The 16,443-nt window shown below is 51.5% G+C and overlaps 1 protein-coding gene across 2 annotated transcripts in view; it reads left to right on the forward strand.

Annotated features, from left to right (window-relative positions):
* Positions 1-16,443, forward strand: part of OSBP2 (oxysterol binding protein 2) — a gene marked incomplete at its 5' end in the record, with an annotated part of 59,122 nt that continues 42,679 nt past the window's right edge. For both annotated transcript variants that reach the window (XM_081113824.1, XM_081113825.1), the window contains 2 exons: positions 1-665; positions 8,110-8,318. In XM_081113824.1, coding sequence (XP_080969950.1) covers positions 1-665; positions 8,110-8,318 — 874 coding nt within the window. The remainder of the gene's footprint in view (positions 666-8,109; positions 8,319-16,443) is intronic.

A 16,443-nucleotide genomic window follows, 5' to 3' on the forward strand; every position in this document is an offset into this window, starting at 1 on the left:
ATGGGGAAAGCGGCCGCTCTGTGCCGAGGCGGCGGCTGCTGCGGCCGCTTCCGCGGGCTGTCGTCGTCGCTGTCCACTGTTGTCCCCTGTCTGTCCTGCCACGCGGCCGCACCGAGCATGAGCGCTCCCACGCCCGACTCCGGACGGGAGCCGAAGCCGAAGCCCCAGCCCCAGCCAGTGCCCGCGCCCGAGTGGAAGTCGGGGCCGGAACAGGTGCCGCGGCCAGGTTGGGAGCCAGGGCCGAGATCGCAGCCGGAGCCCCAGAAGACGCCTCCGCCGAGGCCGGGGCACAAACCGGAATCGGACCTGCAGCCGGGGCCGGGGCGGGAGACAGGGCCCCGGCAAGAGTTGGGCCCACGTGTAGGGGAAGGACAGCCCCCCAAGGCCTCATCTGGAAGGCCGCCGGCGCCCGTGGGGAGCGTGCCCTCTACCAGACCCGAGTCAGGGTCGCAGCCCGCGTCAAAGCCCCCAGCTCTTCCGCGACCAGGACAGCTGAGGGTGCCTTATGGGGTCCCAATTGCAGGGGCTGGCACCGCCTCCGCCGCCCCGAAGGCCTTGGTGCCGCTGGACAGCTTCAAGGGCTGGCTCTTCAAGTGGACCAACTACCTGAAGGGCTACCAGCGTCGCTGGTTCGTGCTCAGCAACGGGCTGCTGTCGTACTACAGGTAGGACAGGCCACGGGGCATCTGCGTTCGCAGGGTGGTGATGCCGCAGTCCTGGGGACGGAGGCACCGGGGTTGGAGGGCGCCATTACTGGCCTGGGGATATCTGGGAACATGCGCGCTAGCAGGAGTGATGCCTTCAGCCAACCTCCCAGGATTGGGGGCCCTGACCTCTGGCAGGGGAGCCCCCTGTGGACATGACCTCCGGCAAGCCAAGTGGGTTAGGGCGTGAGCAGGGGGTGAAGTGAGGGAGTGATCTAGGGCCTCTGGTCTCGGTAGTTGTGGGACAGCTAGTCAGTCAGCCCCCAAAGTCCTTGACTCAGGAGCCCGAGTTTCGGCATTTCTAACAGTTCCCAGGTGACGCTGCGCCTGACCATGGCCTGAGAAGCACTGCTCCCTTTTCAGGCAAACAGGAGGGCCCTGCCTTGCTGTTCGCTCCTTCACTGGGCCAGGCAGTCCTCCTGCAGGTCACCGACCTTAGGACTGGCATGGTCTTGCCCAGCCTTTTGGGAACACAGTATAGAGGATGGCTGAGTCTACGGTGCCCCTGAGAATGTGGGAACTCCACTGAACTTAAGTGATGGTTCCCACTCCACAATCGGGGTCACTCTTTAATTCCTGGCAAAGGAGAAAGCTGACACGTGTTCCTAATGTGCCTTCTCGTGTGGTATATTGCTGGCCCTCGGCCAGTCGGCTGTACTAATCATCACACAGAACATGGAGTTCTTGGAGTCAGGCAACTGAGCAAAGAGAGATCCTTTTCCCTGTTGGAAAGACCACTCTCTAATTAAAACACACACACACACACACACACACACACACAACTAAGTGAAGCCTGATGTTTGGAGAAAATGTGAGTATATATTTCTTGTGCTCCCTCCCCATCCCTCCTACCAGCCTGCCGCCCTCCAGTATAACCACCTTCCCAAACCCTAGTCACTATCTCCTTTCTTTCCTTTTTTACTTAGTTTTATTTCAACCATCTTTAACTTTATTTTTAAAAGGGTATTTTACAGCATATGATTTTGGGAACTTATTTGTAACAGTCCAGAATGTGAGTGTACCACTTCTTAATTGCGCATTTTCCTCTGGATGGGTGACTACGAACTTTCTAGGACATGTGCAGGGATTTCTCTTGGGCGCAATCACTGGGATGTAGACAATGAACGTTCGCCTTACCTAATGCCAAACTTTTCCAAAGCACTTGTACCAATTTACACTCCCACCTGCAATTAATAAGAGGTCTTGTGGGTCTATATATCCTTTGCAAAACTTGATAGTGTCAGCATTGACTTTGCCAATCAACTGGGTTTACTGTGGCGTCTGACAGTCTTGACCTGCATTTCAATCTGCATTCTTTTTCTCTTAATAGAAAATAATTGGGGGTTTGGATTAGACTTTCTCCATTGTGTGGCTTCCTCGGGTACTTCTGCCCTGGATTTTGCTTGAGAAGCACATTTGATCACTTATGCTCATTCTGAGGGGAGAAGTACATAATGCTAAACAGCTGGGCTTAGTAACGTCTGTATTATCAGGAAAAAAAGATGCTTTTTGTAAATATTGTCACATATAGAAAGAATTTCTGGGAAACATGGATAATTGTTAGCAGGTTTTTACTTCTTCTCAACACTGTGGTAGGAACATAAATAAACTCGGGAGATGAGGTTCTTACCCCACTGCTTGACATTTTCAATCACGTCTATTTGGATACCAACAAGGAGACTGTGGTTTTGTGCTCAGTTTGCTTTCCTTTATTTTGGTTGGTAGTTCCCATAAAAAATTCATCCCCAGTTCTTACCTCATAGGGAACATGTAATTACATGAAATTAGGGGGGAAAATAATAAATGTTGTGAAAATTTCAAAAGTATTGGCTTCAGCAAGTCATTATGGAGAGCGTGTGCCAAACATAAGCTTTATCCATATTAATGACAACATTGATTCAGCTAGGCAAAATTCTGTTTTGTTGTTTACCAGTTGCCTATTTGTTGACATTATAAATGACATTTGTTTACCAGGAAACAATTGTAAACAGAAAAATTTGTTTTAATTAATTTATTGATCAGACTAATCTATGGGTAGGAATGGCTAAACCAGATAGCACGGAAGGCCTCAAAGAAATTAGTGTCTATAAGAAAGTGTCTGTTAAGGTCCAAGTGAAAGTAAATTTTGGAAGTCCTCTGGCTAAAGAAGACCACTGGACATCTGGTGGACTGAGACCTTTTTGGGGTGTAACAGAAGATGGCAGACCAAGACATCTGTGCCTCTAGGATGGATAAGGTACTCATTCCTCTAGTACCGTGGTTCTCAACCTTGGCTGCACATTAGAATCACCTGGGAATCTTTTTAAAATCCTGATTTCCGGGCCTCATCCTCCAGAAATTCTGCCCCACCCCATAACAAAGGAACAGAATTTCCGGAGGATGAGGCCCAGAAATCAGGATTTTAAAAAAGATTCCCAGGTGATTCTAATGTGCAGCCAAGGTTGAGAACCGCTGCTCTAGTGAGACCTGCTCTCAAAGGCAAACTCATGGAGCCTGTGCGCCAGGAAATAGTGTTTTCAATGCCAGTGTAGGTCATCCTTGAAGCGAGGCGATGGGAAAGACGACCCAGCTGCAAAGTGTCCCTGAAAACGTGACGTTAGGAAGTGCCAGTCCAAAGATGAAGCTACTGGGGTCTCCGCCCTAGAGAGCGGCCTCTTTAGATTGGATGCTGCTTTAATTTGAAATACCGTTCAGTGTTTTACACGGTGAGACTGTTAGGAAGCTGAAAAGGAGCACCCAGGTTGATGACGTAAACCTTTGTTTGAAGTATATTTTCTTAGCTTAGAGCACAAGGGTGTTGCAAAGAGGGCACCCGTGGACTAGCAGCATGAGCACAATGCACAGCAATGCTCTTAGCGAGGCCTCGTGACACCAACTAATTTTTCCCATAAAACCTGCTCCTTCTCCTAACTCTCTTTCTATGAATAGCTGCAAACCTCTGAGTCATGCTTGCTGTCACCTCCCTCCCTCCCTCATCCCACATCAGATGGAATTGCCACACCCTGCCCATCTCTCTCCTCTGGTCTCTCTTCTCCATTCCTCACGCCACCTCCGTGGTTCAGGTCTGCCCTGTGCTTAACTGGCGTCCCAGCTCCCAGCTTCTGCCCTGGGCAGTGCATCCCCCACGTGGGGCCTGGAATTGCCTCGTCTTCTCCAGGATGCTCTTTCCATGGTCCATGTCCCGTCTTAGCTCCTTAGCTTGGGTTTCTCCCCTTTGAAATACTCACAGTGGCTCCTGACTGATGCCAGGATCATGGGAGTTTACAGGGAGCTTATGTGGCCACCTCCGCAGACAGCTTCGTGTTAAAGGGACAGACACCATGGCCACGTTGCGGCATCTGTGTGTTCCGCATAGAGCCCGGCATGGTACTCTGCCACTGATGAGCCCTCAGTAGCTTAGTTCATCTGAACGGGCGAGTGGGTGAGTGAAAGAGAGCTACCTGGGGTTCTGTGGGGTTCAGAAAGCCACGCATGTTAGTGCAGCTTTGATTTTTCTTAATTTGTGTTCGATGACCAGAACTTGTTTGCTGGAATAGATGAGGAAGATAAATGGGACGTTGCTGGCTTAAGCCAGGAGAACCTGAAAAGTGACGGCTATGAAACTCCGCTTATCTGGATACGTTGTTGACAGACTGGAATGTGTCTCCTCTATGAAGCAACAACCTATGTCTGTGGTCCTCGTTTGCTTTTACGTAGGATTGCAAGAGCTGTGCATGTTGATGTGTACACCTACAGTGATGCCACGTGGTAAAGTGTGGCAGTGGCTGGAGGAATGCTTTTAAAAGGGCTTCTCACAATCACAAAGCTCTTTAAACTGGTTTGCTGTGTGCCCGATGGTTTCCTTGCACATGTTAAACGCTCAAGACCCTGTGGGAAGGCCAAAGGTCAGAGGCAAGGCCTCCACCCTGTGTGACAGCCAGTCGCCAACAGGCCCTCAGGCCTGTGTGTCAGAGTGCTTTCCAGTCTGAAGTCTTGGTGAGGAGCGCAGGCTCTTCCTTATTTCCCTGTTACATGGAGGGAGGAATGGGAGCTCATTCATGGCAGCATCAGGACTCCAACAGCCTCCTGACCCAGCCTGTGCCAAGGTCCACCCACAACACATGTGAGACTCCTCGCCGGGGCCCTGTTAGTCTCTAAGACTAACCCAGGTTCGATGACCACATGGACTCCAGGATGCGCCCATCAACGCGTGCTCACAGCTGTGCTTGATGACAGCAAAGCACAACTAGCAAAGGGCAGTGAGGCCTGGGGTGAATTCTGGGAAACCAGGCGTTGGCTTTCAAGGCTCCTTTGCCGGTGTAGTCACACGGGACACACTAATTCTTCCAGCAACAAGTTGTGACAACACATGTGAAATGACCATTAGAGACTCAGTGCCCAGGGTTTTCACTGGGGGCTGGTCACGTGGGCGCCCTCTGGCACGCTGCCAAAGTTCAGACTCCCAGAAGGAAAGCAGGTGTTCGGCATGGACCACATTGTACTAGCAGTTTAGGTATCGTCAGCCCCCCTTACCAGTTAGGGAACAGGGAACGGGGGTGCTCCCCAAATCCAGACTCCCAGACTCCCGCCAAGGGCCAGCCTTGGCCACAGGCCTTCCAAAGGATGCGCAACCTCAGGCCTGCTACGTGAATTCTTTTCTGCAGTCTGAGCTGCTTCCCCCTTGCAGATTTCAGTGATGTCAGGGCGAAGGGCTGGCCTTCACTGTGGTTCGGAGAGAGTGAGTGCTTACTCCTGGCTTGCAGCGTGGCTTCTGGTTTCCTAGCAGAGGAAGCACCTGCCAGCCTTGCGGGTGTCTGACACTACGGGGCCTGCTGCTTGCGTGCTGAGGGCCTTCTCTGCGGGCACGTAGTTGGCCCTTTATTGCTTCAGAGATACTTTTCGGATCTATGCCTTCCCCCAGGCTTTCGGTGGCGCGGCTTTTGCTTATGACGGGTGCACTTGCCACATGGACCTGCTCCGTCTGCAAGTTCTCTTGTGACTGGGATGGATGCCTGGTGTGAGTTCTCCAGCTCCTCCTGACCCTTGCACCTTCCTTACTGGTCAGGAGGGTCTGTTAATCCAAGATGGAGGCCTGGTGAGCAGCCTGGGACATGGTGAGAACACACCAGCTTTGGTTGAGTCCTTTATTGAGGACCAACAGTGTACCAGGCAGTGTGGGAGACAGACATGCGCACCATCGCCAAACCACTGCCTGGAGGAGAAGGAGGAGGAAAGTCTGCATCTATCCTGGCCATTTAGTAAGAGGCCAGCAGGTTCAGGCTCAGTGCTGTGGGGGAGTTCCCGGGCTGGGGATGCAAGCCTCCGTTAGCCTTCAGGGATGTCGCTGGCAAATGAGGTCAACAGAGAAAGACAGGCCGGTGAAAAGGGTGTGAGGTTCCTTAAACCAAGATCAACATCTGTTAGTTCCAGGGGAAATGGAGGAAATGGGCCTGTTTCCTGGACAACTACAGGTTCTGACATGTGGGGAGGAGGAGATGGTAGAAAACACTCTGAACCAAATGGAAATTGGCAGCTTGGTGGGTGGTGAATCACATCCTAGCAGCAGGTGTCACCACACAGCGACGTGGCCTTAATCGTACCCACGAAGCCAACTGCCAGTGAGTTTTGGGGCCATGCGGGGTGCTGTATGCTTTCCTCTTTCAAGTGCACTCTTTCCCGCGTCTGTTTCCATCTTTATGAGGTCTCAGAGTTCTGATCACTTAGCTTCTCTCCTCTCGACACCTCATCACATGCTCAGCCACAGCCCTGTGCGTTGAATACCGATTTCACAGTCTTGACTCACACCATTTGGTCGGCATTGCTGGGCCATTGCCTAAACCCAGAAGCAGGCAGATGGCGTTCCTGAGCCTGCGTGGGGAACTGCCAGATAGTGTTGTCCTTTGAAGCAGCAGTAGGTGCTGTCTTCCTAAAATGCAGTGTGTGGCTTCCCTGGGTTCACCCTCCTCAGCCCTTCCCAGTCAGGCCCCTCCTCTCACTTACCCTGCCTCTCCCCTCCCCCGGCCTTGGTCCTTCTGCTCATCTTACCTGCTTCCCTCTGCAAACCACATGCTTTTCATTCTCCTCTCCAGATCTCTGCATCTGCCACCCCCCAACCCCCTGGAGAACCCCTTCTCATTGCTGCAGACGCCAGACAGGGCAGCCTTCATTCCAGCATCTCAGCATGGCCTGCCTGGATTCCCCTGCAATGAGCTAGGCTGGTGTCCTCCAGCACTCCTCTGTGCGCTATGTCATTTGGGTGTGCACTCCTGTTAGCTGGGAGGGTTGCGGAGCCTTCCCTCACCCTTGGCTCCCCACCTGTTACTTTTAGACAGGAGATGCCCTGTCTGGCTCACCTCTCTCCAGGACTGGCTCTGCGTGTGACCGTGCCGCTGGAGTGCCGGCTCTGGAGGCTTCCCGAGAAGCTGGTTCTGTTCCTTTGGGATCTGATGCTTGCCGGACGCTCACGCGTGGGCAGGATCAGCTGCCCATGTCCCCAGGTTTATCAGTTATCTATCGCTGCGTAACTTTGAGGCTCAAAACAACGGTGATTTCATTATCATCTCAAAATTTAGTGGCTTAAAACAATAAATATCTCAGCATTTCCGTGGGTCAGGAATTCATGAGTGGGAGGTTAGTTGGGGTGATTCTGGCTCAGGATATGTCATGAGGGCTGCACTCATCTGAAGGCTTGCCTGGGGCTGGGGGCTCACTCACAGGCCTGACAAAGTGATGCTGGTTGCTGACCGGGGGACCTCTCCAAAGGGCTGCCTGAGGGTCCTCCCCACACGGCACCTGGCTTTTCCCAGAAAGAGTGACCCAAGAGAGAGCACTACCCTCAAAGCCACACTCTTTTATTTCCACAATGTCCTCTTGGTTACACCAGTCAGCCCTGCCTAGTGTGGGAGGAAGTCTCCAAACCTCTGTGACTCCATCCGTAAACAGCCCTTCTTGGCTGTTTGCAACAAGCCACGAAGAAGTACTTGGTAAACTGTTGCATAAGTGAAAGGGATGCTTCTGAGTCCACCCTGGAGGTCGGGTCTGTAGTCTCAGTTGGAGTGGCAGGACTCTCAGGTTCCTACCTGCTCCATCTCTGGGGGTCTGAGACTTTAGTGGAAAGAGCCTGCTGTGGAGTTAGAGGCCTGCGCTGCCTAGCAGGACGCTGGGCAGTCACCCTTCTCGGTTGCTTAGTGTCTGCGAGGGCTCAGACCACAGCAGGCATGCCCTGCACGTGGCACCCATGCAGGCCCTCCTCCTCCCTCCCTCTGCCCACTGAGAGCCCTTCAATCAAGCCTCTAGCAATCAGTTCCCATAAGCTTCACCTCCCAGCTCTGACTCCAGGGTCTGAGTATCTGAGGATTTGCCCTGAGGCTTTCTTTAGCTATTGAGTTGGGGAGCCTCAACCCATTCCTTCTCTTGCATCCTACAGAAACGAGGGCGAAATGGCCCACACCTGCCGGGGCACCATCAACATGTCCACCGCTCACTTTGACAGGGAGGATTATTGCAGTATCGTGCTGACCAGTGGGGCAAAGACCTACCACCTCAAGGCCAGCTCGGATGTGGAGCGGCAGCAGTGGATCACCGCCCTGGAGCTGGCCAAGGCCAAGGCTGTCCGCATGATGAGGAGCCATTCAGGTAGAACGCTTGGCGCAGTGGGTGTACGTGCAATGTGGTGGGTCTGGAGAGAGTGGGAATCGAAGGCACTTGGGGGCTGGGGGTGACCAGGAGACCCAGTCGACTCCAGACCAACCCCGGAAGGTTGGGGCGTGTGTTCGCCCTTCCTGCTTGGCTCTGTGCACTCTCAGCAGTGAGATGCTTACGTTGTTGGGGTGGCTGGCAGTTCTAAGGATGGAAATGTTTGTGGGGGTGGGGCTTGTGCCCTTTCTTCGGAAGAATCTGTTCCTGGATTTGAGGAGACCCTTCAGAGTGCATGCTGAACCCCTTCCCATACCCTGCTTTCCCTTAAGTTTGCTTATCCTTCAAGGAGAGGCCATTCTGGAAACCCTCCCTGAGCCAGCCCCCTGCCTGGGCCAGATGCTTGTATCTGCAACCTGGCTCAGCCCCTTGTGCACAGTAGCCTAGAGGTTAGCGCGAGCAAGGCCTTCCCAGAGCCTCAGATTCCCCCCTTGTCAGTCCATTGGAGGCTTTGATTACGGACCTCCTAGCATCCTTCCAATTCAAAGATTTCTAGGTCAGTGGGAGCCTGGGTTCAAACCTCCTGTCTGGGTGACCTTGGGCAAATTGCTCGCTGTCTTTTGCCTCATTTCTCTATAAATAGGCTTATAATGGAACCACCTCGTAGAAGATTAACCTAGAAATGCATAAGAACTTAGCACATGGCTTGGCAATTGCTCAAAAAGTTAGCTGTAGTTATTAATAACAGTCAACATGGCAGCTTAAAAGTAACACAGGTTCCCAGCTTCCCTTGCCCTGGTAAATCTGAATGAATGAGAGCAGCATGGGGGTCACCTGCATTTAAGAAAAAAAGTCCCCCTGGGTGTGATTGCCAGATTTAGCAAATAAAAATACAGGTCACTCGTTTAATTTGAACCTCAGATACACAACAAGTAATGTTTCTGTATAAATGTGTCCCATGTAATCGTCAGGACATACTTATACTACAGTTTATTTATAGTGCTTCTCAAATTCAGATGAAAAGGGCGACCTGCATTTCATGTCCCTGCATTGAACTGAATCCTGGGAGGCCTCTGCAGTCAGCCCTGCTCCTGACTCCAGGCGGGGCCGAAAGTTGAACTTCCCAGTCAGAAAATAGAGTATCCCTTCTATTGCCACAGGGGGGCGCTAGAGGATAGCTCATTTGCTCTCTTTGCTCCTGAATCCTGTCTAAGCACCAGCAGGTCGTCTGGCTTGCCTCTTGGTACTTGAGAATCATTTTCAGATCTCCAGGTTAGCTTCCCAGGGCGTGCTGGGGGTTGTAAGAATGGAATACAGAGCTGGCCACCCCTCTGTCTTGGGCCTTACTTCGAGGGGGGCTAATCCAGCCCCTGAGAGCTCCTTCTCTCCTGCCCTGCTCCCCAGGCTGGCCTACCCCCCACCACTGATGTCATAGCCCTATTCTGATATCACAGCCCAGCGCTTGGAATGACTCCAGGCAGCCAAGATTCTGTCCTTAGAGCAACCAAGGCTCACATCTGTGCGGGGCTGAGGGAAGCTTGGGTGACTGGCGGCCCTGGGGGCAGCCTGCCATCCTGTCGCTCTAAAATGAAAATCCCCTGAAAGGTAGGACTTTGACGGCTTTCCTCCTGCCCCTGTTGGTCGTGGCCCCCCTAACGTGGAAATAAATTCCTGGGCGTGTGGCGTTGCTCTGGCTCTGTAAACAGCTCCTGGCGGGCCTGCTGCTTTTGATGCGCGTGGCCTAGAGAAATGGTGGTGTCTCCTTGGCCCACTCCACATGCCTCTCTTCCCTTCTGAAGGAATGGCTTCCTGAAACGCAGGGTTTCTTGCTTGTTGGGGGGAGCTGCTCCCTGGTGCTTGGAAAATGCCTGCAAGCACTCAGCCATGGCGGGTTCTTCTGTGGCACCTCCTTCGTCCTTACTCTCTGGGTAGGGACACGAGTACATAATCTCAGGACAAAAGGAAAACCCAGCCACATGCGCACTGTTACCGCTCAGACCCCTCGCAAGGAGCAGCCCCATCTGCTCAGCTTGTCAGAGGTGTAATGAGGTCTCTTGTGAGCTCATTAAGTTAGCAAAATATTGACTGGCACGGATTAAACAACACAATGACTGTTCTCTGACTTTGGTGGGCATGAAGTCCCCTGGGGTGAGCACGTTCAAATTCTTGGGAGCAGATCACCAAGATTCTGATCTGATGGTCAGGAACCCCCATTTTTATTATTTTTTTGCTAATCCTCACCTGAGGATATTTCTTCCATTGCTTTTTCAGAGAGTGGAAGGGAGGGGAGGAGGGGGAGAGAGAGAAACTTTGCTGTGAGAGCCACATCAACTGGTGTCTCCCGCACACACCCTGACCGGGGGTGGGGAGGGAACCTGCAACCCAAATACTTGCCTTTGACCAGGAATTGAACCCACTGCCCTTGGGTTCGAGGGTCAACACTCTAACCACTAAGCAACACCGGCCAGGGCAGCAACCTGCATTTTTTTTTTTAAAATATATTTTATTGATTTTTTACAGAGAGGAAGGGAGAGAGACAGTCAGAAACATCGATGATGAGAGAAACATCGATCAGCTGCCTCCTGCACATCTCCCACTGGGGATATGCTAGCAACCCAGGCACATGCCCTTGACCGGAATCGAACCCAGGACCCCTCAGTCCGCAGGCCGACGCTCTATCCACTGAGCCAAACCGGTTTCAGTGCAACCTGCATTTTTAATAAGCATTCCATTCAGGCCTCATGACAGCGCCACCCCCCCCCCCCCTTCCCCGTGGATCTCATTTGAAGAAACATGGTCTGCTCAGACTCCCTGGGTTGCCTGCCGCAGCTGGCTTGGTTCCCCCATTTTCAAATTCCATACTTTCCATGGAATAATGGAGTTTGTTTTACTATCACATACTTTTAAAATGCACTGGAGCCAGGGAGACAGAAGGGACGGGTAGGGTGTTCACCAGGTGCACTGGATCCAGATCTTGGCCCCTATCTTCCGGGGGTAGGTGCAGCCATTTTTCTTCCTAAGAAGAGGGATTGTATCTGTACTGGGAGTGCTGTACTCTCCACTATTGACAGCTATTCATGGTCCTCACCTGAACGGAGAGGGGGAACATGGGTGTGAGTTATCGGCCAATGAAACAGAGAGTGGTAAAGGGTGTAGCTGAGCAAAGGGACTGGCTTCTGGTGCCCCGGGCTGGACCCTTAATGGTGCCCAGAAGGACAGCCATTGCTCATGGACGGGTCAGCAGCTCAAAGCGGGTATTCTGTTTCAGTGGAAAAACAGGCATTCTGAAGTGTGTGTTGTTGTTTTTTTATTGGGGGGATTGTCCTTCATTAGAGGATTAGTAGGATCAATAGGTCAGAGTCATTTGACAAGAAAAAGTGGACAGCCCTAAGTGGTTTGGCTCAGTGGATAGAGCGTCGGCCTGCGGACTGAAGGGTCCCGGGTTCGATTCCGATCAAGGGCATGTACCTTGGTTGCGGGCACATCCCCAGTAGGGCGTGTGCAGGAGGCAGCTGATCGATGTTTCTCATCGATGTTTCTAACTCTCTATCCCTCTCCCTTCCTCTCTGTAAAAAATCAATAAAATATATTAAAAAAAGAAAAGAAAAAGTGGACCAAGGTTCAGTCTGCATGTGATACATCCTTACCATTAAGGCGGGTTAAGTATAATTTTCCTGCCAGGGCAATCACCTTGATGACTAATTGCTTCCTTGGTAGCTAAAGGGCATAATAGTACTTTCCTTTCGTAATTATCAGATGTGAAAGGCTTATGCCTTGTTGCCATTTAGGTGTTAACCTGCGTGTGGATCTGCAAGCATGAGCTCCAGGCTCTGATGCAGGGGAGGCTGTCGCTCCCTGTGTCACTCACTCCCGAGGCAGAGGGTCCCGGTCAGGTCAGAACGTGTGACCTAAGCCCAAGGCAAGTGGAGCAGCGACATCCCCCTGGCACCTCCTGCATCTCCCTCTGCCAGTGAGAGTGTGGTTTGGAGATGCACTTGGGGAGGTCAGGGCGAGGCATGCCGGGCTCTGGAACTGGAAGGCTGGCTCTCACCCCTTCCCCCACTGGCAGTTGCTGAGTGTCACTTGCATGGTGGCGTGAGGGCGGCGGAGTGCCAGGTGCCAAGTAGCCCAGTGGCTTTAGTTAGGGATGTGCCCTTATCCAAGGCCATTCAGTCAGAATGCTAGGAGTGAAAAGGGTGTTCCTGAACATTCCTGCCTTTTCAGGAAAAAAAAAAGCTTTGTTTTTAAAAACACTCACAGAGAAAAAGAAAGGTGCAACCATCCCAAAAAATACACGAACGGGAGAAACTTCTCTAATCTGCTGACCTGCAGCTCACTGCCTGTCATGCTTTCTGAACGCAGAGGCGTTTCGATCTAGGTTTATACTTTCCTCTCGGTGGGGGGTCTGCAACCTTGGCATCTCAGGCAGTGCTCTGACGACTGAGCGCCCTGGCCAGGGCCAATGAAACACTTTTAAACTATTTCGGTTGTGCGCAGCGTTTCCTTGTTATCAGAAGAGGCACTGGGACAGCATTTCTCTGCTCCCCGAGTTTTGGGGCGTTTTGGGGGGGGGTTTGCACTAGGATGAGGATTCCCTGAGGGTAAATTCGTAGAAAAGGGATTACTCAGTCAAGTGGGTGCTTCCCATTTTGATATGTCGCCAAGTTACCCACCACAAAGGTTGTTCCAGTATATCCTCCCCGTTAGCAGAAATGCATGGCTAGGTTAAGGGAAGGTACTCCCTGGAAATTCCTTTGCCATAGCTCATGTAAATACGCCACGACTGTTCCATTGCTACATGAATGCTTATCACACTGGACACTCAGGGTCTGCCAGACACTATCACAGCGCAAGGCCACTGATAACCGGTGCAGGAGAAAAGTGCGGCAGTGCCCACAGTGACAGCCTTCAGCTGAGGCGGGCACGGAGCTCGCTGCCCAGGAGAGTGATGGCAGTCGCCCGGAGAGCAGGCGGATGGAAAGCCCAGTTAGTGGAGCCCAGCGGGCTGGAGGCGGGGGAAGTGGTGGAGGAAATGGATATTCTGTCTTTTGGAAGAGAGGGGGCGGGAACTGGTGAGAAAAACCATCCTCTGCTATTCACTCAAACCTGATTTTCTACCCCATTAAAAACATTATGGTGACATTAAAGGGAATTTAAAAGAAATGAAGACATGGCCATGATCCCAGCCATTCCCTCCGGGCCCCACTCCCACCGTGAAATTGCGGGACCAGGCATTCTGGGGCTCAGGAAAGCCTTTGGATATGTAGCCCCACGGAAATACCTGGCACTACTGCTGACCCCCTTTTTAGGGAGACAGAGAGAAAGAAAAGATTGTCAACTTGAAACCGCACCACCCACTTTGCAGTGGTTTTGGTTGCTTGTCTGGTCTCCACACACACGTGATCCTTGATGGGAAAGAGGACAAAGCCAGCGGCTCAAGGTTTGTCTTGAGAATTCAAGGAGATCTCAGTGTGGGTGTTGGATTTGGAGTTGTGTGTGTGTGTGTGCGTGTGTGTGTGTGTGTGCGCGTGTGTGTGTGTGTGTGTCTTCCAAACATGTTCTGCTCCTTGCTCTCATAACCTGTGTGCCCATAGCTTTCAGGCAATATTTCAGCAAGACTCCAAGACTAAGCAAAATGCAGAAAGCAACCCCAAAGGTTAAAATGTTTTTGTTTGCGATATACCTTGCTGAGAATGCACTGGCAAATGTGGTTAGGGGTCATTTCAAGGCTGATAAAATCTCGGATCGACAATGTAGGATTAGTTAAGGCCTGTTCTCCCATTGTCGCTGTGTTTGCCTGCTTGTGTCACATGGCTGGCTGGAGCCCAGGAGGACGGGATCTGTTTAATCCGTTTTTAAGTTTCGTTGCTTGGGAGGATTTTGATAGTCAAGGCCAAGGTAATTCCTGATGCAAATACTGCCCTTTTCCAGGTTGCAAGAGCTCCTATCTGTTGTTTTAGATGTAATTAGTCCTGTCTCTGTACCACATCTACGCCACAGTCTTATGAAATGCATATTCCGTCTTAATTAATTCTGCTTTATGGATAGAGAAGACAAACTGTGGAACCGCGGAGTGCCTTAGCTAGGTCAGCGCTCAAGACAGCAGGTCACAGTCATCTCCCAGGGCTGGGGCCAGGCCAGTAGGGATTTCAGGAGCCTCTGCAGTAAAATAGTTTGATTGAGACCCCAGCTAGCCTCCTACCCTGCCCCCAGGTCAATAGGTAAATATCACTAAAATATAACAATCAAGTCAGAGGGCTCATGATCAAAAAACCCATAAGTGTTCATCAAAACAGCAAAAAATCTAAGTATGCAGGAACCACATACAGAATCTTCAGTTGCCATGGTTTGCATAATAAGTAGTTTATGAATGCAAACGTATTTTTCATCGACCATCTGCAGTATTGTTGACAAGAAACGGAGGCTACAAACCCTCCACAAATACTTCCTGCAGATACCTACTTGCAAGCCCATGAGTAAAAAGTTTGCATTTATATTTCTTAATGAATAGTCCCTTTTGGAAGTTTAATTAGTCATTGTGCCTATGCATGAATCATTCATAACCTGGGTTTGTCACCAGCACATGACAGTTAAAGTCAGATGAATAGAAACAATATTTTCAAGCAAAATGTAAAATACTCTTTGGCCAATTATCATTGGCTGACAACATGTTTTACAGAGATAAAAGTTGATTGGCAGCTGTCTATTGGGGTAGAAACAAACAATATGAAAAGCACACACTGCAGTCATTTTCTTCCCTGGCACTTTGAGAGCCCAGAGTCTCTAACACTCCCCAGCCCACCTGACATCAGAGAGCTGCTCTGAGCTCATGGCGGTAACATTCATCATCCCTGCCATGTGCGCCTGCTGCGTGCCTGGCGATTTCCTCACTAGTGTGTGACAGAGCTAGGAGTCCACCCCGGCCTGACTTTACATCTGATGCTTTTTAAAGGCTGCTTGCCAGTTTGCTGTGTTCCCACAGGAGAGTTATGCCCGGGACTACATTGATGGAAGCAGCAAATACATTTTCCATTAGGCAGAAGGTGAACTGTGGCTTTCTCACCCCCTCACCACTGCTGGGGAGAAGGTGCTGGCAGCAGCTGTGTTTTTGAGGAATCAACTGTGGTGAGAACAGGTCCGTGGCCTGTCCAGTGGTTCTGACTTGCCCTGTCATTTGGCTTGCAGGCATTTGAAGGGCCCTGAGCCCAGCCGCCTGATAACGTACTGCTGAATGCCTTCTCAGTGCTGGTGTATCGCCCGCTGGCCAGGACCTTGTTCTGACTCTCTGGCAGCCTAGAGCCTCTTTCTCCCTGCTCGCCACCCCAAGGTCAGCTTGGCAGCGTGGGGCCGGAGGACGAGGAGAGAGAGGGAATGAGAATATGAATTAGGTAAAATTCCAAAGCAGGTTTAATATTATGCCATTCTTGGTAGGACTTGTGTTGGACTTACTCATTCAGGAACTATTGTGTGCTTCTTACTCTGGCTGGTGCGGCTCAGTTGGTTGGAGCATCGTCCCATATACCAGGAGGACACGGTTCGATTCCGAGTCAGGGCACATACCTAGGCTGTGGGTCTGAACCCCATTCGGGGCACGTACAGAGGCAGCCAACTGATGTTCTTTCTCACATCGATGTTCCTCTCTCCTCCTTCCCCCATTCGCCTAAAATCAATAAGCAGATCCTCAGGTGAGGATTATTAAAAAAAGAACTATTATGTGCCTTTCAGTAGTGCTATGAACACTGCTGGGAACTGCCAGGCCCCCACAAAGACAGTAGTAGCCATTCTGGGGAGCGAGGATGCCTGGGTATGGGGCAGGTGGGTAGCAGTGTAGATTTTCTGGTGCATAGCCCTGGCGGGGAGTGTTCTGGGGTTCAAGGAAGTGGAGGTGGAGGCAGAGGACAAGGTGAAGAGCCAGGCCCCAGCAAGGTCAGCTCCTGCACAAGCACCCGTGGCACCGGGCCCAGCACTGCAGCTCGTGGGATAACTTCTGAATGAAGGGCTCTGCCGCTCCAGTGGGTGGACAGGGAGCCTGGTTTCCTGGTGAGGGACCGTGAGCAGAGGCTCCGAGTTGACAGGGACAGTCAAGGTCATGAGGCAGAGCGGTCACTAGGGGCCCTGAGACCTG

Source organism: Myotis nattereri (assembly GCF_964212035.1).
Source record: "Myotis nattereri genome assembly, chromosome: 19".
In the NCBI taxonomy this organism is placed as follows: Eukaryota; Metazoa; Chordata; class Mammalia; order Chiroptera; family Vespertilionidae; genus Myotis; species Myotis nattereri.